Source organism: Macrotis lagotis, chromosome 6, assembly GCF_037893015.1.
Source record: "Macrotis lagotis isolate mMagLag1 chromosome 6, bilby.v1.9.chrom.fasta, whole genome shotgun sequence".
In the NCBI taxonomy this organism is placed as follows: domain Eukaryota; kingdom Metazoa; phylum Chordata; class Mammalia; order Peramelemorphia; family Peramelidae; genus Macrotis; species Macrotis lagotis.
Window position 1 is genome coordinate 27,210,638 of NC_133663.1, and position 19,666 is coordinate 27,230,303.

Sequence of the window (19,666 nt, forward strand, 5' to 3'; positions counted from 1 at the left end):
AAATTTAAGTAAGATTTATCTTCAGCATTCTCCTAACATCAATTTAGCAACTTTTATTGAAAAGGAAAAAACGAAAGAAAAAGGATGCAAGTAAGTCTGGCATAACCTGATCTTGATGGAACCATACTTAAGATGCATGATCACTTGTTCCTTTTCTAATTGTTAATCAATCCTTTAAGAAAACTTCAAACAATTTTTTAGTAATTGAAACTAACCTCATTATCATAAAATTTGCAGATTTGATTTTTTCTTTAAAAAAAATCAGGATAAAGTTTAAAGTATTATGTGAACTTAAAAGCTATATTTTGGATCTTCTTTGTTCTCCTAACAGTGACTATATTACTATAGATTAAGCACTGCATTTGGACCCAGATGACTTGGATTCTAATTTCAATTCTAATGCTATTGTATGATCTGAGAAAATTCACTTCATAGTCCATGACCTCAATCTCTTCAGTTTATACTAGAAGTCTCATACCCCAAGTCATTCAACCACAAGATGTCTCTGAAATTATGAGATATCCTAAAAATAAAGTTGGGTCATTTTTTTAATTGCTAGAAATATATAAGTCCCAAAACACTTCTATACATTAATTTCTCTTTATAAGCAAAGAATTCACTTAATTAGAAGATAGAAAAGTTCTGGTTTTGAACCAAATTAGTCTCTTTTGAAGTGACACTTAATGCTTATGTGTTTCAACAATGAATAATTTATTGAAATGTTCTACTTTGTTTTGATATATTGTGGTTTCCTTGTGGTTTCTTCCTAGCCTGGATCTTGCTAATGACATCAGAGAAAGAAGGCACATTTGGAAGCATTTCTTTGTAAATTCCTAGAGCGCTGTATCAAGTTGCTATTATTATTGCCACTACTGCCATTTCATCATACAAAAGAAATGTCTTAAACTTATAACAACATCAGTAAATTTTATTAGTATCAGGCTTTGAAATTAGATTTCAATAATATATTTTTTCACTTGCTTAGACTAGTGTATAGTTTCAATTTATTAAATCTTGTCTCATATTTGCTTTAATCTGTGAAGACACAAGTAAAAATAAGCACATTCTGATCAGTCACTTCCTCTTGGTCAGTGGAGGGCAATGACTTGTAACTTTTCCAGAGAGTTCTGTTCTTCATCATCAATGCTTTCTGGTGATGACAGCAGACAATGAATTTCAGCATCCAAGCTAGGGAATTCAAAACACATCAAAAATCAACACGCAGAAGAGAAAATCTGGGTGTGAAGGAACCTTACTAACACACATAATGAAGGCATGAAGCTGGCTTTGGATCACCTAGAGTTTCCACTGTTCACTAACTGATCCCAGAAGGATTATAGTTGACAGCTTCTTGTTTCCCCAAGGAAACTACTTCCATCCATACAGATCCTCAACATATCTGGAATGTATAGACTTAAGAGAAATGCCTGGTTTCATTGACTTGCCTCTGCTTACACAGTTAGGATCTGTTTTAGTAAAGGCTTTACATCGGGTTTCCCTGGTTTCTAAGAACTATTCTCCATCCACTATGCCACACTGACTTTCATGGTACACATATCAAACTATTTCATAGTAAGCTAGCATGGGTAAAAAAAAAGTTATTCATTAGGATTCTAAAAAATACAGAATTTCTATGAACTGGTGCCCATCCTACTCAACTCGTACAGTCATTTTATTTGATGAATTGTAACCATTAAAATATGGTCAGGAGGATTCATCTTCCTGGTTTCAATTCTGGCTTTGGACATCTACTAGCTGCGTGTCCCTGGGCAACTAACTGAACTCTTAATTGCCTTAGTTTCCTCTTCTGTAAAATGAACTGGAAAAGGAAATGGGAAATAACTCCAGTATCATTGCCAAGAAAACCCCAAATTTGTCACACTTGACTGAAATGACTGAACAAGTTAAAATATGAATCTCTGATTTAATTTTCAAATAAGGAAGTTCATTGCAGTTGGGAATAATCACAATTTATTAACATAGATTATGATATAATTCCACAGACCATAGAGAAAAATAGACTGTAAAGCTCAGAATGTGGTCGGGTGATTTATTCAAATGGTTAACCTTATTAACATGTATGCTACTTTCAATACATCCTACAGGATAGAATACCCCCCCCAACATTGTCCCCTTGTTCTAGCACATTATGACACAGAACCATTTACTTCTTCCAAGTTAAAAAAGTGTAATATTATTTTAGAAAATATGACATGGCACAACTTCAAGAAACGTTAGCCTTTTTCATAAATCTGCTCTCATGTAATTAACCAGTGACCTAAAGTATTTTGCAAATAATAGTCAGAAAAAGAACACTTGTAGGCCATATATTTCATTATGTAGCTCAGGAAAGTAATTTGACATGTTAAAAATTTCACCATGCACCATTTGCTACTTACCTTGAAACTTCAAGCCTCTTGAATTTCTGAAGTCCTGGTATCTTTAGGACATCTGTCATAATCTCATTTGTCTTCTTGGAATGTCTGTTGATCTCTGATAATTTTTCCGAGTTTAAGTTATAAAGTCTTTCTGGAGCATCTGAAATATTTTATTTGACACACTGTCACTGTTCTACCTCATGAAAAAAGGCATAGCAGGCCCTGTTGACAATTTACCTAAAATGGTAAAAAAAATGTGATGTACCAGTTCGTGTACACAACTAATTCTCCTTTCTCAGGACCAAAGGGGAGGTCAGTGACTCACACTCTTAAAATGATGAGTGATCAAAAAAAATCAGCTTATAACTAATTTTATAATTATATTTGGGAAAGACCAGCCTAATGATCAAAAATTCAACAATAGTAAATAATAAAGCTTTTCAGTGAAACCAGGATGTTGTTATATCTTTCTATAATGACCCCACATTCAGCTCTTACTATCTTCATAATTGGAAATTATAGAAACTATGCTGATACTCCAATACTGAAAGGAGATGACCTCTGAAGTAGGTGGAAGCCCTAATATCAGTGATTTTAAATTAAAGTGCTTCCTTCGAAAAGTCGCCCTTTCTAGTTAACTTGCCTTGCTTTATAGTTCAAATATTTCCCTTGAGATTTGAGAGGCAATTAAATTTCTGAGTTTTAAGGCACAGAATCTCCATTGTCCTTTGCTTCCAGATTCTGTTGAGATATATTATAGCATCAAAATCAATGAAGGAATCAATGAAGCTATGTAGTGATATCAAAAAGTTCCACCTGCCAGAAGAGGTTATTTTGAAAGAACAAATTATAATATTTATCATTAATAATCATCATAATGCCAATTGACATTCATGGCACACTTTAAGGTTTGCAAAGCACTTTACCTATATGATCTTATCAAATTTTGACTATCCTTGAGAGTTCAGTATAATCTCCCCTTTGCTGCTAAATGGTCAATAGTGATAATCATGAGTAGGAATTAGTCTGTTGGACTTCCACATGGAGGTTAGACAAATCTATGGTTTTATCAATGTGGATTTTCCATGTTTGCAGAAAGCAGCTCATCCTTACCTTCTTATCATATGGGATTCTCATCTGTTCTTTCCATTATTGGAATCCTCAGCTAACAATATGGTAGCCTTCCTCTGGATCCCTTTTAATATATGATGTAGAATCTGTCTATCTGGAATCTCTTGCTCTCACTACATGGACTGTTTTAGTGTCTTTCCACACACGTCCATTATGTCTGCAGTGGTGGCAAGGAGGCCCCATAGGATCTGTTTATTAACTTGAGTGATGCCATTCTTCAATCTTAGTCATGGTCCAAAGTCAAAAGACAGAAAGACAAGCATTCCTGCCTTGAAACACCAAGGATAATGAGAGTCTAACAAGCTAGAAGGCTGTCTTCTCCTCCAGGAAATAATGAATTGACCCCAAGGCCAAGGTCAAGGTATGAACCCAGTATGAGGATATGTTCCCATGTAGAGTAGCCAACCATGGGAAATGGCTCTTGTCCGGAGGTCCATTTGAACCCAAGAAAGACCTTTCTCTCAAGGTTTCTTTACTTGATAGTTTGTAATCATGAATGATATAAAATATTTTATTGAATTAATCCTAGAGTTTAAGCAAAGTATCTTCCTTCCATGGCAGCTTTGTTGGTGAATCCTAAGCACATTTCCTTATTTTTTTTAATTTTATTTATTCTAGTCAATGGGGTTAAGTGACTTGCCAAGGTCACACAGCTAGGCAATTATTAAGTGTCTTAGGTCACATTTGAACTTGGGTCTTCCTGACTCCAGGGCTGGCATACTGGTAATTTTAGAGAGAACAGTTTCTATTGAATGTCGGGGGGGCAGTTTACTGGAGAGTCTATGTGGAATAGGATGACTTGTGGAAGAGTTTGCCTCTTAGCGTGGCATGTAGCTGCCCCAAAACTCCTTCTTTTTAATGTCATTTTCAAAGGGAAAGAGTTAATCCTTTTTAATTACCATTATGGGGCTCAAGTACATCAGTGCCTAAAACCTCCATATTTCTTTGAGGTTTGAAATTTCCCTTTTCCTCAGATCACTAAAAGGCTTTATTCTCATTACTCTGCTTCATTCTTTATCTGGGTGACTCAAGTCCTTAGCATTGGTTCTAGGACAACAGAAGCTTAGAATTCTGACCAGCCTGTGCTTATTACCACCAGAAGGTTCTAGAGGAGGCTTGGCCTCTGAAACATCTGCCTATTCACATGTTGCAAAATGAAGTTGGAGAAAATACCACCACCATGCTGACTAGGTCCCTAACAAACCAAGGCTATCTAATCTCCACTGGGCCCTCTCTGGGGTTGGCAACCTTTTTGTACCTAGCTAGTGGAGTCACAATACAAACATTTCCGTCCCTCCCAAAGGCACCCTTCTCACCACTCATGTTTCATACAGAATTCTTCCACTCTTCTTGCATCCTTCAAAAGCCTTCTGACAAGGAACTCTTTCCAAGCCCAGTCACACATGAAGAGGTGGTCCTTCTCCTGACTGAGGCAAACTCTTCCACAAGTCATCCTATTCCACATAGACTTCTCCAGTAAACTGCCCCCCGACATTCAATAGAAACTGTTCTCTCTAAAATTACCATGTCTTCTGAAACCCACTCACTCTTAGTATCTTAAATGGATAGAGCACTGGTTCTGGAGTCAAATCCAGCTTCAGACACTTAATTTCCTAACTGTGTGACCTTGGGCAAATCACTTAACCCCATTGCCTTAAATAAAATTTTTAAAAAATAATAAATTTCTATTTTCTTTTTACACCTGCTTTTGGGGGTGTGTGACACGACTGGTGAGTTCTTCACAGGAAACTAGACCTTTACATAGGTAATGCCAGTTACTTGGAAGTTCCCTACCCCAAGGGCTCTTTTCTGGGCTCTCTTTACCTTTCAATTCTCTCCTGTAATATTCAATGATCTCATAAATCTTAATGATCATTTCTATGCAGATAATATTCTCAGATCTATTTATCCCTTCTTAATTTCTATTGTGAATTCCAGTATGGAATCACCAGCTGCCTGTTGGGACACCTCAAACTGGATGACCTACAGACATCTTAAATTCAACATGTCTAAAACAGAATTCATTATCTTTCCCTCAAAACCTTCATTTCTTTGTAACTCCCTTAGTATTGCTGATGATATTATCCTCCCAAGTCACTAAGGCTCAGATTTGTTTTCAGCCCCCCCCCATATTCAAGGAAACCCTAATCAATCCTGTGGATTCTGTTTTCAGAGTCAAGTAGAGGAAATGCTAAGAGAAATATGTTTTATAGCTTATATTAACAGGGATTTCTCCCTCCCCCCATTCCATTGTCCTTGCTAAGGAGAGGAGTTGGAGGGACTTTTAATAAAGTCCCTGGCAAGTACTTCCAGTAAATCCCTGCCCCCAGGCACAAGAAAAGCCCCAACTAGTAAAGAATGATCCCTGCCTTAGCCTGAAAGAATTAAGTCTTTGTACAGTGCCTCATCTCCATATCCCTAATTACCTTATCTTGCTGCCCTTTTAAAACCTTCCTCCTACCTGAGTTGTCTTCCTTTGGGAAGTTAGCCTGCATTGGTGAGTGTCATCCCCCAAATAACTCTCCTGCCCCTCTACCCTTCCTTATGGCTTACACTCTAATGGTTTGTCTTCCTTTGGGAAGTGTCTTTCCCCAAATAAACTCTTCCTTACTTATGATATTCTGATGACTCCTTTCTCCTTGGGAGACCTTCCCAAGCTTAGGGGGAGCATAATTCCCCAGATAACCTCTCATCTTGTCTCTCCTTACTCTGCTTATTCTGCTGCTGCTAAATCATCAAGGACATGGGTGACTTCCAACTGCCCCAACTTTTCTTTAACTTCTGCAGTATCCAAATAAACTGTGTTTTGGTCCCAGATTCTTCTGGGTCAGAGTCAATCTTTTAAGTAAATTCTTTCACGTTCACTTGAACCTCTGAAACCTCTAGAGGGACCCATTTCCCCACATCAGCAGCATCTCTGGTCTATATCTGCTTCGGCCCTCTGACACCAAGGCCATCGCTCACACCTAAACTGCAGTTGGGTTCCCCTACCTCAAGTCTGTCCCCACAGCTACCCATCTGCTGACAACTGGACCTTCCTCTAGAACAAGCCTGACCACACCACCTTCCACCCTTCCATCAGCAAGTTCCATTGTCACCACGTCTCATGAGCCCCAAGATAAAATAGAAAATCTTCTCTTGGGCCTTTAAAGTGCATCCTCCTAGCTGCCATTTTCCTTTCCAGTCTTAAATTCTGCTTCCTCCATGACCCGCAATGCAGACACACTGGCAGCCCCACTGCTCTTTGCACATAAGACCCTTCATAAATCTTCCGCTGCCTCTCCTCCCGATCTCTCCCTCCTGTGTCTACAGCTGCTTCTTTTCATCTCCCTTAAGAGTCAACTGCCTTGCCTGAGAAGCCCTTTTTGGTCCCTCAGGAACAGTGCCCTTCTCTCTCCTTATCCCCAGCTTATCCCATCTATAGTTTGCCTGCACAATTGCTGGCATGCCGCTGTGTCTCCCCTATTATACTGTGAGTTCCTTGAGATTGGGGATTGTTTTGTGTCTGTGATTGTTGATGCCTCTGGTTGATGTGTGTGCATTTTGGGTTTGGGTGGTGGTGGTTTTCTCACCCAAGAGTGGTCTGTTCCCAGCCCCCATTCCCAACTCCCTCCTTAGGTATTTCTGGCTTTCTCTTTTCTTTCTTCTCAGCTCAGCTGAGCTTTCTTAACTATATATTGGGTGAACTCCCTTAGAAATGGGGGTGTGAGTTAATAGCTTCTCCTTACTTTTCCCATGTGTCTTAATTTAAAGTTCTATAAGGAGAGGATCCCCAGTGGTTCTATGGTTTACTCTCCAGAGATCTGATTGTTATGATAGTGTAATTAAGAGGAGAAAAAAGGATGTCAAGATGTGAAAGGATGTGCACACTTAAGAAAATATACAGCTTGATTTGTTTACTGTGAATGAGGCAGGGAATTATGGGCATAGAGGAATATTGTAGCAAGAAATAAATATTGGAATCTTTCTCTGCACTTGACCTTGACTTTGACCCTGGCCATGCCCTCACCAGTGGGTCAAGCTAGATACCCGCTAACACACACATGATAGAATATCACTTTAAACTAAGTAGGGGACCATCCTATAAACCCCCATGACAATCTCTCCAATACAAGGCTCCCTGCAGCATTCCCAATAAAGCAAACTCTGCAATACAAGACCCCCAGACCACTCCCAAAACTCCAGCCCTCTCATGAATCCTGAGGGAGGCATTTCTTGCTGTCATAGAGTCCTTATCTCTCTGATTTCTAATGCACAAGTTAATCAGCAGCTGGCCTGTACCCCAAACCATGTGGCATTTCAGCAACTCAACTATCTCTCTCTTTCATGTTGCAACGACTTTTTAATAAATTTATATTTTGGGGACAGTAGGTGATACAATAGATACAGTACCAGCCCTGGAGTTGGGACAACCTGAGTTCAAATCCAGCCTCAGACACTTAGTAATTGCCTAGCTGTGTCACCTTGGGTAATTCACTTAATCCATTGCCTTAAAAAATATAATAAATCTCTATTTTCTTTTTACACCCAATTGCAGTTGGGGGGGGTGATCCAAGTGGTGGGTTCTTCACAGGAAATTAGCAGTGGATGTGATAAACCTACCCTAGGTGACCAGTGATCCCCTCTCCTCTTACGCCTGGCATACATGCCTGCTGCTGGGTCATGCTTGTAAATGCCACTAAATTTAAGTCTAAATCTCTTTTGGAAAAAGTCAAGGTTTTTCAGTAAAGATATTCCAAGTTTCCTAAATATCTAGTTATTAAGCTTAGGTAATGATGATTGTCATATTTGCAGAGTCTTGGGGCTCTTTCCTCAGCCCACACAGGCTTTCCTTGATCTTATCAGGACATTCCATCAACCTGGTGCCTCAGACTGTCCCACCTGGGGCAGGGAGGTATTCTGGGCCTGAGCCATTCCCAGGTACACAAGTTTGAGCAGCTTTTATTCTCTCATTTTCATTCTGAATGTGGTAATTTGGTGTGAAAAGGGGAGAAAACCAGAAGAATGTTGTAAAAAAATAGGCTTCACTTTTCTCCTTTCTTCTAAAATAGTTTTGCCAAGAAAAATATGCTGTTCAAGGAGGATAGCTCTCAAGCAAATTAAATATTTGAGGTTAAGTTTACAAATGTTATCAAAGTTTGACTGCTTTCCATAAAGAGATTGGATTTTCTGATTATTTTATCATGTAAAGTTTAAAATTGATAAAGAAAAGTCCCTAGTATATCTGTAATTCATTTCTATATATTCCCTTCTGTCACTTAACTATCTGAGAGGGGAGAATTACAGAATACAGATAGTTCTTTACTTACACCCATGTAATAGACACATTTTTTAATATTCTTCAGGATTGGGTATTTTATTTTCAAAGTAGAACTGTGGAGTACTTTTAGTTGTGCTACAAACAATTCCTAAAACAGAAGATGGTAACCGTTAAATATTTTGTTATGATCAAGTGATTATTACAAGGAAGTAAATCCAACTTCTTCTTCATTTTGGTAAAGTAAGGATTTGTAAGTTGGAGCTTACCCTAAAGTAACAAAGAGATATTTAATTGTTTATTTTTTGGTTTTTGCAAGGCAATGGGGTTAAGTGACTTGCCCAAGGTCACACAGTTAGGTAATTATTAAGTGTCTGAGGCTGCATTTGAACTCAGACCTTCCTGACTCTAGACCTAGCACTCTAGCCACTAGTTATATAGTTGCCTCTGTAAGGAGAAATAGTCAAGTTAATACACTGAAACAGGGAAATGTGTAGGGAGAAATTAATTTGAGCTTCTGATAAGATTTTAAAATACAGTTCACATCAAGTAATGTAACAGGAAACTGTGGAATCCTGCCACTGAAAAAGCATGTCTACATCCAGAATAAAAGAACCAAAGGAAAATGCACACCTACAGGGGCGGCTAGGTGGCATAGTGGATAAAGCACCGGCCCTGGAGTCAGGAGTACCTGGGTTCAAATCTGGTCTCAGACACATAATAATTACTTAGCTGTGTGGCCTTGAGCAAGCCATTTCACCCCATTTGCCTTGCAAAAAAAAAAAAAAAACCTGGAAAAAAAAAGAAAATGCACACCTACTTTACAAAAGACAACAGTTTTCAGACTTAAGACTTTAGCCTCATTGAATATCTATACCAGATGTCTTCAAGAGTTTAAGATATTGTCACAGTATGGTAACATTTTGTTCTGAATTACTAAAAAGTCTTTTACTTTAATTAGAAACCTATGCTATTATGACAATCAAGGAAGAACATTCAGATTTCTCAGGTATCAAAACACAGGCCCATCCCCTGTTTTTCTGTTTAAATGTTGCCAGACCTTAAGCTATTGATTATATAAGTAAGAAAGGTCACAAAATAAAAAAAATGAATGTTTTTGGAACTATCTACTAGCATTGATAAAAACACAGCCTCAGAGACAGTAAGCCATTTTTGGCCAAAATAAATGAGTTCAATGCTAACTTTAAAGGAAAAAGGCCCAATCCTCTCATGTATTCCATGTATTCTCTCTCTCTCTCTCTCTCTCTCTCTCTCTCTCTCTCTCTCTCTCTCTCTCTCTCTCTCTCTCTCTCTCTCTTTATTTTTGGTAAAATTACATATCTTAGCCATATTTTTGTGAATCTTAATTAACACCAGTGTTGTTTGCTGTGAACCATATTGTGAAAAGGAATGTTACATGTTAGCACAAAAGTGAGAGTTAAGTCACTAAGTTAAGTATAGATTATGCTTTCAGTGTTAAATAATTATTAGTCCAACATATAAGAAAAGATGCTTCCAAGCCCCTACAGGGCATGATGTCTGCCACCAACACCCAAAGGGTAAGACTGGCTCCAGGTAGAAGAGGTTGTAGCCATCCTGGCTACATGGCATCATCCTTCACCACCTCTCTTTCATTGCCCCTTCATTGTTTAGAATCTCTCTGAAAGAAAAACCCTCCCACATGGGAAATCACAGTTCTAGTTCTTTTAAGTTGTGAGGTGTGCATAGTTAAGAATCATAAACTGGTTGTTCTACATTATTTTTTATCTTATCTGAGATCAAACCAAGCTGAGAAAATTTTGTGTAAACTTGCCTAGGGAAAGGTCAGTTGGCAATTTTTAGACCCCAAATGGAAAAATATTGGTATTAAAAGATAGGCTTTTGGAGCAGGGAGTAGCATACACATACTAAAACAGCTGCATGTTTCCCCAAATTTATTGATCTGATATACATTCCTATTGAAAGCTAAGTCAGCAAACTTATTTTCTATATGCAGCAGTGTTTGAGACAGATGCATGTTACTGACTCAACAGGTTCCTAATTTAGATGCATGTCATCCTTTGGGCAATGTCCATTCTTTAGTTGCTTTGTTCTTCTGAGGATTTTGAAAAGGTGTGAAGCCTACAATGAGGAATGAGACCAGATCTGAAAATGCCTATTTGTGAGGCCACGGGCAAGTCAGGTAATCTCCCTGAAGTATCCTTATGTACAAAATGGAGATGATAACTGCGGCAGGCCTGGAAAGGACATGAGATGTAACTTATTCCCACACTAATTTGCAAGAATTCCTTCCACAGTAAAGACATCAAAAACATGATCTGGACCCAGGGAACAAGGATCAGATTAAAATGTAATTGGAAAATATTCACCAAAATGAATCAAACTCTAACAGAACATAATGTTAGCATGTTGTTTTCTATGGCAATATGCAGCCTTTAGTGACTCCTATTTCTATTCGAGTTTAGCACCACTGATCGACAACAAATTAAACTTAATCACCTCTAGTGAGAGGGGAAACTACTACTACTACTACTACTACTACTACTACTACTACTACTACTACTACTACTACTACTGACATTGATGATGATGATGATGATATGTCTGTTTGCCCTCATTCCTGAAGATGACCTTTAACATATCAAACCTAAACATCTCTAGTGAGAGGGGAAATTATTGCTACACTTGATGCTGATGATGATATTGTCCTGAAGAAGACTATGACATTGGGAGGCAATGCTAAGACAAGCACATGACTTAGATTTTAGTGAGAGATGTCTCTGGGTCTAGTGGCCAGAGATGAGTCAGGAAGGCGAGAGGTGGCCCTGGATGGGAGGCAATGAAGGGCTACATGACTTGTAGTCACTGTCATAAGTTTTGGGGGTTGATTTGCATTCAAGTCTTCCTGACTCCAAGGACAGTGTTTTATGCACTCTGTGCTTAGCTACCCTAGTACTACTACCACCACTACTACCACCAATACTACTCTCACTGCATCTAGCCCCTAGTTTTTAGGAATTTTTTTTTTTTACTGTCTTGAAATCTCTATTTGTAACTTTGTACCTTCTACCCATTGAACCAAACTCTTCCTAATTTGGACCAAAGATGAGAAAGGAAGTATACTCCTTCTCTTCCATGTGGAAATCATTCAAATTGATGAAAAAAATTATCATAATCCTCTTAAATCTTTTAAGAGCTAAATATTCCCAGATCTTTCAACTGGTACCTTTTTAGAGGCACTCTGATTCATTGATTGTTCCTAATTTTGCATCAAGAGGTAGAGACTTTAGCAGAGGCATGCCCTAATCCCTCTTCCACTCTTGGGAGAGATCAGGTAGTAGACTTGAGAGTTCCTGGAAAAAGGAACCCTACAAATCAAAGATATCCATACAATTTCAGTGGTGATATAAAGGGGCAGAAAGACAGAGAGAGAGAGAGAGAGAGACAGAGACAGAGAGAGAAGAAAGAGTTTATGTGGACCTTCAAACACATGCACTACAAAAAATTATTAGTCCAATAATAAAATTATAAAATAAAAATTTAATACATGTTTATATCTCTTAGCCATATGTACCATTAGGGAAAATTTTGAGATCATAACTCTCAAAAATTCTACTAACATAATGAATATATGATGTTAAATAATAATTTAAAAAGTATGAGAAACTCACTCATTCCCAAAAAGGGGACAGTGATTAATTAAACATGTATCACTCAGTGGAGCCTGGGTGGACACAAGGTCACAGGTTTCCCAACTCCTAAAGTGAAAAAACCAAAGGGAGGAAAGGAAAGAAACAGACCACCAATTTTCCCTCTACCTTCAATAGAGTATTCTTCTCTTCAGTTCTGATTGCAGAAAAAATTGAGTAGCCTCTATATATTCCACTACTGCTTCTTCTAGAAGAGGCAGCCAACAGAATGAACCAGGTCAAAGCAGAGCTAAGAGATGGCCACTGATCTGCCCCTAAGGCTCCAGAGTGAAGACCCAAAAGACCCATCTACTCTTCATGTATATTTCCAGGCACATCTAGCCACAGGCTTCTAATCCAGGTTCTTCTCTCAAGGATTCAATATTGTAACCCATCTCCTGCCCTCCTCTATGACTCCCCAACTCAGCAGGAAGTACCACCCTCTAAAGAAAGGCTACTTCTACATTCTGCTAACAAAAAAGTCAGTTTTTCAATCCATGTTCATGACAGAACACAATAGTGTTCAGTCCACCCTGAATGACTTGGGAATATGTTCGCATATTCACAATAAAAAGTTATCCTCCCTCCCTTAACCAAAAGTCTGGCGGCTACTCCTGGGCCTTCTAGAGGAAGGGACCCTCATCAATTTTGATGCTGCTAAGATGATAAAGGCCAGAGGAGGGCTTGTTACCATTTCCTTTCTAAAATGTGGGATCTTGAGCTCAACAAACTATGTCTGAAGCCACTTGACCTAGGATAGAGTGCTGCAAGTGAACAGTAGCCTCTCCAATCCGAGACATGCTCACCTTTAATATTGCTTAAGTCTATAGCTAACTTGTAAGAGTTCAGAGAAAATATGAAAAAGAAGGTGCTTTGTAGAGTGTGAATCCCTTGGTCTGTGTCATCTCCCAGCTATGAAGCAAACTCCCCTGCAAATATTCCTTCCTGAGCAGCTTGTCCATGTGAGAGAACCTCGTCCACTTCAAGATTATACTCATTAGAATCACATTGTTTTTTGTAAATGGGAGATGCCTCTCTATCCTTTCTAGCCACTGCTCTTAGTTCTCTCTTAGAAATGAGAGCCAACAACCCTTATTTTATTTAAACTCAAACTCTTTAAGACAGTTATTTGGTCTACCTTCCTCTGTCTTCTTTCAGAAGAAAAATCCCTAATTTTCTCAGCTAAGTTCATTAAATGACTATCCTACATTCCCTAGATTTGCCAGTCTCTTTTCCAAAACACGGTACCCAGTTCGAAAATATGGCTCTGATAATGCAGGAGAGAGAGTAGAGTGTTCTTAGAGTAAGTCATGTATTAGTATTAACAGCTGACATCTAGAGGGTGTTTTAAGAATTTGCCAAGCATTCTACATATCTCATCTCAGTCACTTAACAACCATATAAAGTGGAATCCTACCTATTTTTCAGATGAACTAAAGTTGTCAGAGTTTTAATGACTAGCCTAGGGTTACACAACTCATAAGGCAATTTAGGATGTAAACCTAGGACTTCCAAACTCTTAGCTAGCCCTCAAGACACCAGGCTGCCTCCCAATTTTATTTTGTCCTATAAGAAGAAACTGCTGATTTAGTTTAACGAAAAGATAATTAATTCACAGAAACCAACATTTTCATGTCAGCACAATTTTCAAATTTCTTCCAGTCAATGATGGTTTAGCTTAGACAAAAATAAGTTTGGACATAGGTGAAAACCAAAGTGTATCAGTAGGTGCATTTCTGGTTCATGATGCATATTAGGAAGAATTTTAGACCAGACATTTATTGATTATAACAATCTATGAGAATATATTAGTGTTTCTGAGCCAAAAAAAATCCTTAAAATTCTTTTAAATTTTTTAAAAAGATGTCTGTACTCCCTAGACTGAGTAAAGTTATAGTAAGGTAGTTCAAAATACCTTCTAATTACAATAGGTCTAACGCTAACCCTATTACCTCTAGGATAAGCCAGAAAATACTCTTTAAACTTTTAAAGTCTTCACAATCCAGCTCCATGGTCTACCCACCACACTCAATGATTCTGCCATACTTGCCTTCTATTTTTCACACACAATAAATCCTGTCTCTGTGCCCTTGTCCTAACTGTTGGTCCCTCATACATGGAGCCTACCACCCTTCCTTTCTGCCTCAAAAATTGCTTCTCTTCCTTTACCCCTCCATAGGAAACCTTTTCTGTTCTCACCATATGCACATGCTCCCACTTTTCCCCATTAACTTTTTTTTTCTTTCTTTCTGGTATCATGTATGTACTGACATGAATATTGCTGTTCCTAATGGGTTTTGAGCTCTCTATTAATAAGAATGACTTCATTTTCTGTATTTTCTCTGCATTAATTACAGTGCTGGGAATTAATCTTAAAAACTGGTCTTTTTTAAAATTGTACAACCTCTCTCTTAGATGTTTTCTTAATACAATGAATTACATCTACGTATTCTCCCTAATCCATCTACATAATGCAGACATTTTGCTTATTTATATAACACAATATGTACTGAGTTATTGAATACAAATAGAGTTGGGACAAGATGATGTGGGAGACAAGTAGATAACTCTGACGAAGGATGGTCATACCCATCCATGACTTCTTGCCTATTTCTTTACCTGTTTCTCTTTTGTCTTCAAATATATGTCTCTCTCTGCTCTTCTTTCTCTCTTTTACTTTTGATTTTCTTCCCTTCTTAATACAAATCTTGTCTTTTTTTTTACCTTAATTGGTTTTGATAGGAAATTATATGGATCATTTCTGCCTAACTTGTGGTAGAGTGTTTCAAGTTCATAGTTTAGATACACTGCTTCAACTTAGACATAGAGATGTTATTTTGGTCCTCTTCCAGAATGAAGCCCAACAACCAATCAACCAATAATAAGGAATTATTAAGGTGCACAGAACAGATGACTTGAAGTTAAAGCACATGGGCTAAAATCTTCTGTCATTTTTCTGTGTAGCCTTGGGTAAGTCACTTGACCTTTTCATTATATTGAAATAGGCCATAATATTATCCTCTCTACCTTCTTGATAGGACTGCTGTATGATTAAATTGAATGCTTTATAAAGTGTTTATAAATTTAAAAAATTTTTGAAACTGTTAGCTAGTATTAAATGTTGCACTTTTTCACATTTCTAAAAGAGTTAAGAATAGTTCACACCTTTTTTTTGAGTTTTTAACATTGCAGTTAAACTAAGTTGTCATCTTTCAATGGCAAAAAGAATCCACAGAAGAGCCTTAACAATGCTAGGCAACTTGGTTATAACAGCATGAATGAGAAAGCATAGAGGAATTCTAATAGTTTGGTTAGACACACACACACACACACACACACACACATACACACATATACACATACACAAAGACACAAATACACAAACACAAGAAAACTGCAACCACAGTGACCCAAGACCCAGAACTAAATGGTCTCCTCCTTCAAGTTCTGGGCATGATCTAATAAGGATATGCCAGAAAAAAAGACAAGATTGTAGGAAAGGAAAGCACCAAGTCACTTGTTTTTTTCCTTCCTTAAGGACATCTGCTTGAGGACAGAGAACTTTTGTTTTTTTCTCTTTTAAAAACTTTTATAGAAAAAAGAGTTGTATACACTGCTCCTTATTAGAATGATCATTTAAATTTTTATCCAAAGAAATGGGATTCAATCCCTGAAGAAGACTGGGATTCAATGTTATATTTCCTAAATTAAATTGTTAAATTTGTCAGTATTTAAGAAATTTCTACTCAGTTTTATAATAGAAAAAAATACTTTCATCCATTTATTTAGCTCATTTAACTACATGAGAACCTTTTACAGGCTTTCATATTCCATAGGGTTTTCAGACTATCAATATCTCCCTGGTTTCAAAAAGAATCTCTAAAATTGGAAAATGCAATTAATTTCAGGGGAAATATATTCCTCCATATAATTAACAAAAAGGGAAATCTTTTAAAGTATAGTGTTATTATTCAATGTACTATGTTTTCCTTCAATGATCTGAATCTCTCTAGGTCATGAAGACAGAAGGGAACTGTCAAGATGACTTTCACTGCCTATCAGTAAACTGAAAAGTCATTCTTCTTGTATTGTTCTTTTCCAATCTCCTATGCTGAAATGAATGCTAATAGACCTCAACTCAAAATGTCCCAGTGTGAAGGTTGAGGTAGTGAAGAAATGGAGGAATGAGGGGAGACAACAGTCCAGTGTGTTTACAGAGCACTCTTCTGTAGAGTTCCATGTCTTTGTGTGTATGTGTGTGTCTGTGTGTTGTGTGTGTGTGTGTGTGTGTGTGTGTGTGTGTGTGTGACACACTAAAGGAGAATCTACCATAGGCTGCAGCTTTTTTGCCAGCCAGGGCCTTCTTGAAATGAATAAGTTAAAGGAATCTTATTCATTTGGTCTAAAGGGAATAACAGGGATGGCACCATTTAATATCCTGATGCTACAGCCTTCCTTTTCTTACCTCCTAAGTCTGACTGTTTCATAGGAGACCTATACAGGTAAGAAGAAGACAACCTCAGGCTAACAGAAAATAAATGAAAAAAGCTGCTTATAGAATTGTTTTCCATGAAAGGTACATATTTTGTGTTTTGGGAGGGTAAGCTTTAAACCAGAGGAATTATGATGGGAAAATGTGTTTGGTTCTATTCGATATGGACTAGAAAGTGGAACTTTTGTTCAAGGGATCATCAACTTTGAAGTAATCTTTATTAAAGAGTTTAACTTTGATTTTACAGATCAGGAAACTGAGTCCCATAAAGACTAAATAGACTTGGTCATGGTATATTAATTAACTTTGGCTCTTCAAGGGTTCAGGGTATAAATATATATCTGTTCACACATGCATATAAATATATATATATATATATATATATATACATACATATATATATATATATATATACATATATATATACAATCATTCACACATGAACATATATACCCAGGAATGTGGATGTGTGTGTATGTGTAAGGGTACAAAATCTTTTCGATAATCTAAACAGTCTTGGCCTTCAGATCAAGAGCAATGAATAGATTCTTGTTGGTTTTTAGACTGACCTAGCACAATCTCAAAGCTAGCAGTCACACCAGAGAGGGATATCACCTCTGCCTGCCATCATCTAATAAATTAACACACTGATTAGAGTGAGATCAATGAGTAAGTTTTTTTGTTTGATTTTTTGGGGTTTTTTTTGTTTTTTTCCCCCATTTTTATGAGCTCTGGTAGTCCATAAAAGAGACTTCTTTTAGTGTATCTGTCTCTATACATGTATGTATAATAATGCCACTTATCAATGAGTTCATGTGTGAATTACAAGCAGAAATATTTAGAATTTAGACTTTAGACTAAAAAGAGCCAAGAAAAAACCTTGTCAAAGGAAAGAACAATTCCTTTAAAAACTCCTGAATTTTAGGGAACCAGGTAATAAATGAACAAATGGAAGATTAAGGTCTCTGAGATCAGGGAATTCCTCAGAACCTAGTGCAATGTTTGGATATGGTGAGTGATTAATACAGCTTTATTAAACTGAATTGAATTCACAATACCTACATTTCACAAGATTGCTGTCAGCACAGCATTAAATAACCCTTCAAATACAGATATAAATGTATACTGTTAATGATTTAATGGGGATCTTAGCAATTTCCCAAGCAGAAGACAGTTCTATATTACCATAAATAATGCTGTTGAAAGAGAATTTAAAACAATGCAGGAATCATAGCCCATTTCTACAAGATCATTATTCCCATTACTGAGGATTGTCTGGACATGTAAATAGAACATTATCATCCTTTCCTAATCAATGGATAACCAAAAGAGGGCCTACTCTAGCTTGATTTGTGTTGTTTGCCCATTGATATGCAAGTAGATATTTCCTATGCATACTAGAAGTTTATTGCTTTGTATAAATTTTATCACCTGTCCTCTGTGATGCTGATTTATACAAAATTTGCTTTTAGAGTCTTCTAATATGGGAACTTATTTAATATTAGGGGACTTCAAACTTGAACCAGCAGGTAGTAAGTTGGAGGTATATGGTGGCAATAGATAAGGAAATTTTGATGACTTCTAGTGTTTCTGCAGGTTACTTCTAAATTCACATATAGTAAAGAATATTCTAGCTTCATAGGGAAAGCTCCTTCCCCTGGGTTCTTAATTATTTTCTTATAGAATGGAATCCTATATGTTCAAGAGTACAAATTTGGTTTACTAGACTGTATTTATGGACTTTGACAAAGCAGAATGCCCTAGGTTTAACTACTCAAAAGACATAGTTCAATACTCCAGCAAATGTATGGTGGATCAGATATTCATAAAAAGTAAGAAATTCACAGCATGATCATCCCAGCCTTAAAGCTTTAGGGAACCTCAAGAAACCTCTAGGCCAATCCAGCCTGATCCAGATGCTCAACATACTACCAACAAACTGACTTACATCAACAGCTTAGGGACTTCTCAGTTCAGGGGAACCCATTACCTCTATCCCTCTTTGAGGCAGTTTTAATGATTGAGAATGTTCTATTTACATGGATGCTACATAAGACTTCCTCAAATGCTTACCACTGCTCCTAATTCTGCCCTCCAATGCCACATGTATGATCCTCTTTTCAAGAGAAATAAAAGGAAATTTGGTTCAGTCCCTGCCCAGGAAGAGCCAATAATCTTGTAAGAAGAGACAAATATAGGTATATGTAAAAAAAAAAAATAGAAGTTAAGTGTAGAGGGAAGGTATGAGAAGTTGAAAGGATTGAGAAAGATTTCATTTAGGAAATGAGTTTTTGAGCTGAATCTTTTCAGAAATCTAAGGAATTCTAAGATTTAGTGGGTGCAGAGGTAATGATAGGGGATGGTGGACAATAGGCATAGGAGGATGCTAGTTTGGATGTACATAATGGACATATGGAGGAATATGTAATAAGGCTGAAAAGCCAGTTTTTACTCGGGCGGTAAATGTTTTAAATGCCAGACAGAGGAGATTATGCTTGCACAAAGAAGAAGAAGTTACCAAAGGAGTTCACTGAAAAGGAGAGTGATCTGAATGTGCATTTGGGAAAATTATTTTGTCACTTTTGTATCAGATGGATCAGAACAGAGGAGACACCTGACGAAACTTTTGAATTTGGATGGCTGACTGTGTCAGTAGAAAGGGGATGGACCCAAGAGATGTTATGATAGTAGAAGTGACAAGAAGTGACAATTGATATGC

At 37.3% G+C, this 19,666-nt stretch overlaps 1 protein-coding gene across 1 annotated transcript in view; it reads right to left on the reverse strand.

Moving 5' to 3' along the window:
- Nucleotides 1-901: 901 nt before the first annotated feature.
- ZBBX (zinc finger B-box domain containing) overlaps nucleotides 902-19,666 on the reverse strand; it is a 109,390-nt gene continuing 90,625 nt past the window's right edge. The window contains exons 15-16 of the mRNA XM_074192722.1: nucleotides 2,400-2,538; nucleotides 902-1,188 (exon numbers count right to left, since the gene is read on the reverse strand). Of these exons, the coding sequence (XP_074048823.1) occupies nucleotides 1,089-1,188; nucleotides 2,400-2,538 (239 nt within the window). The 3' untranslated portion in view covers nucleotides 902-1,088. The remainder of the gene's footprint in view (nucleotides 1,189-2,399; nucleotides 2,539-19,666) is intronic.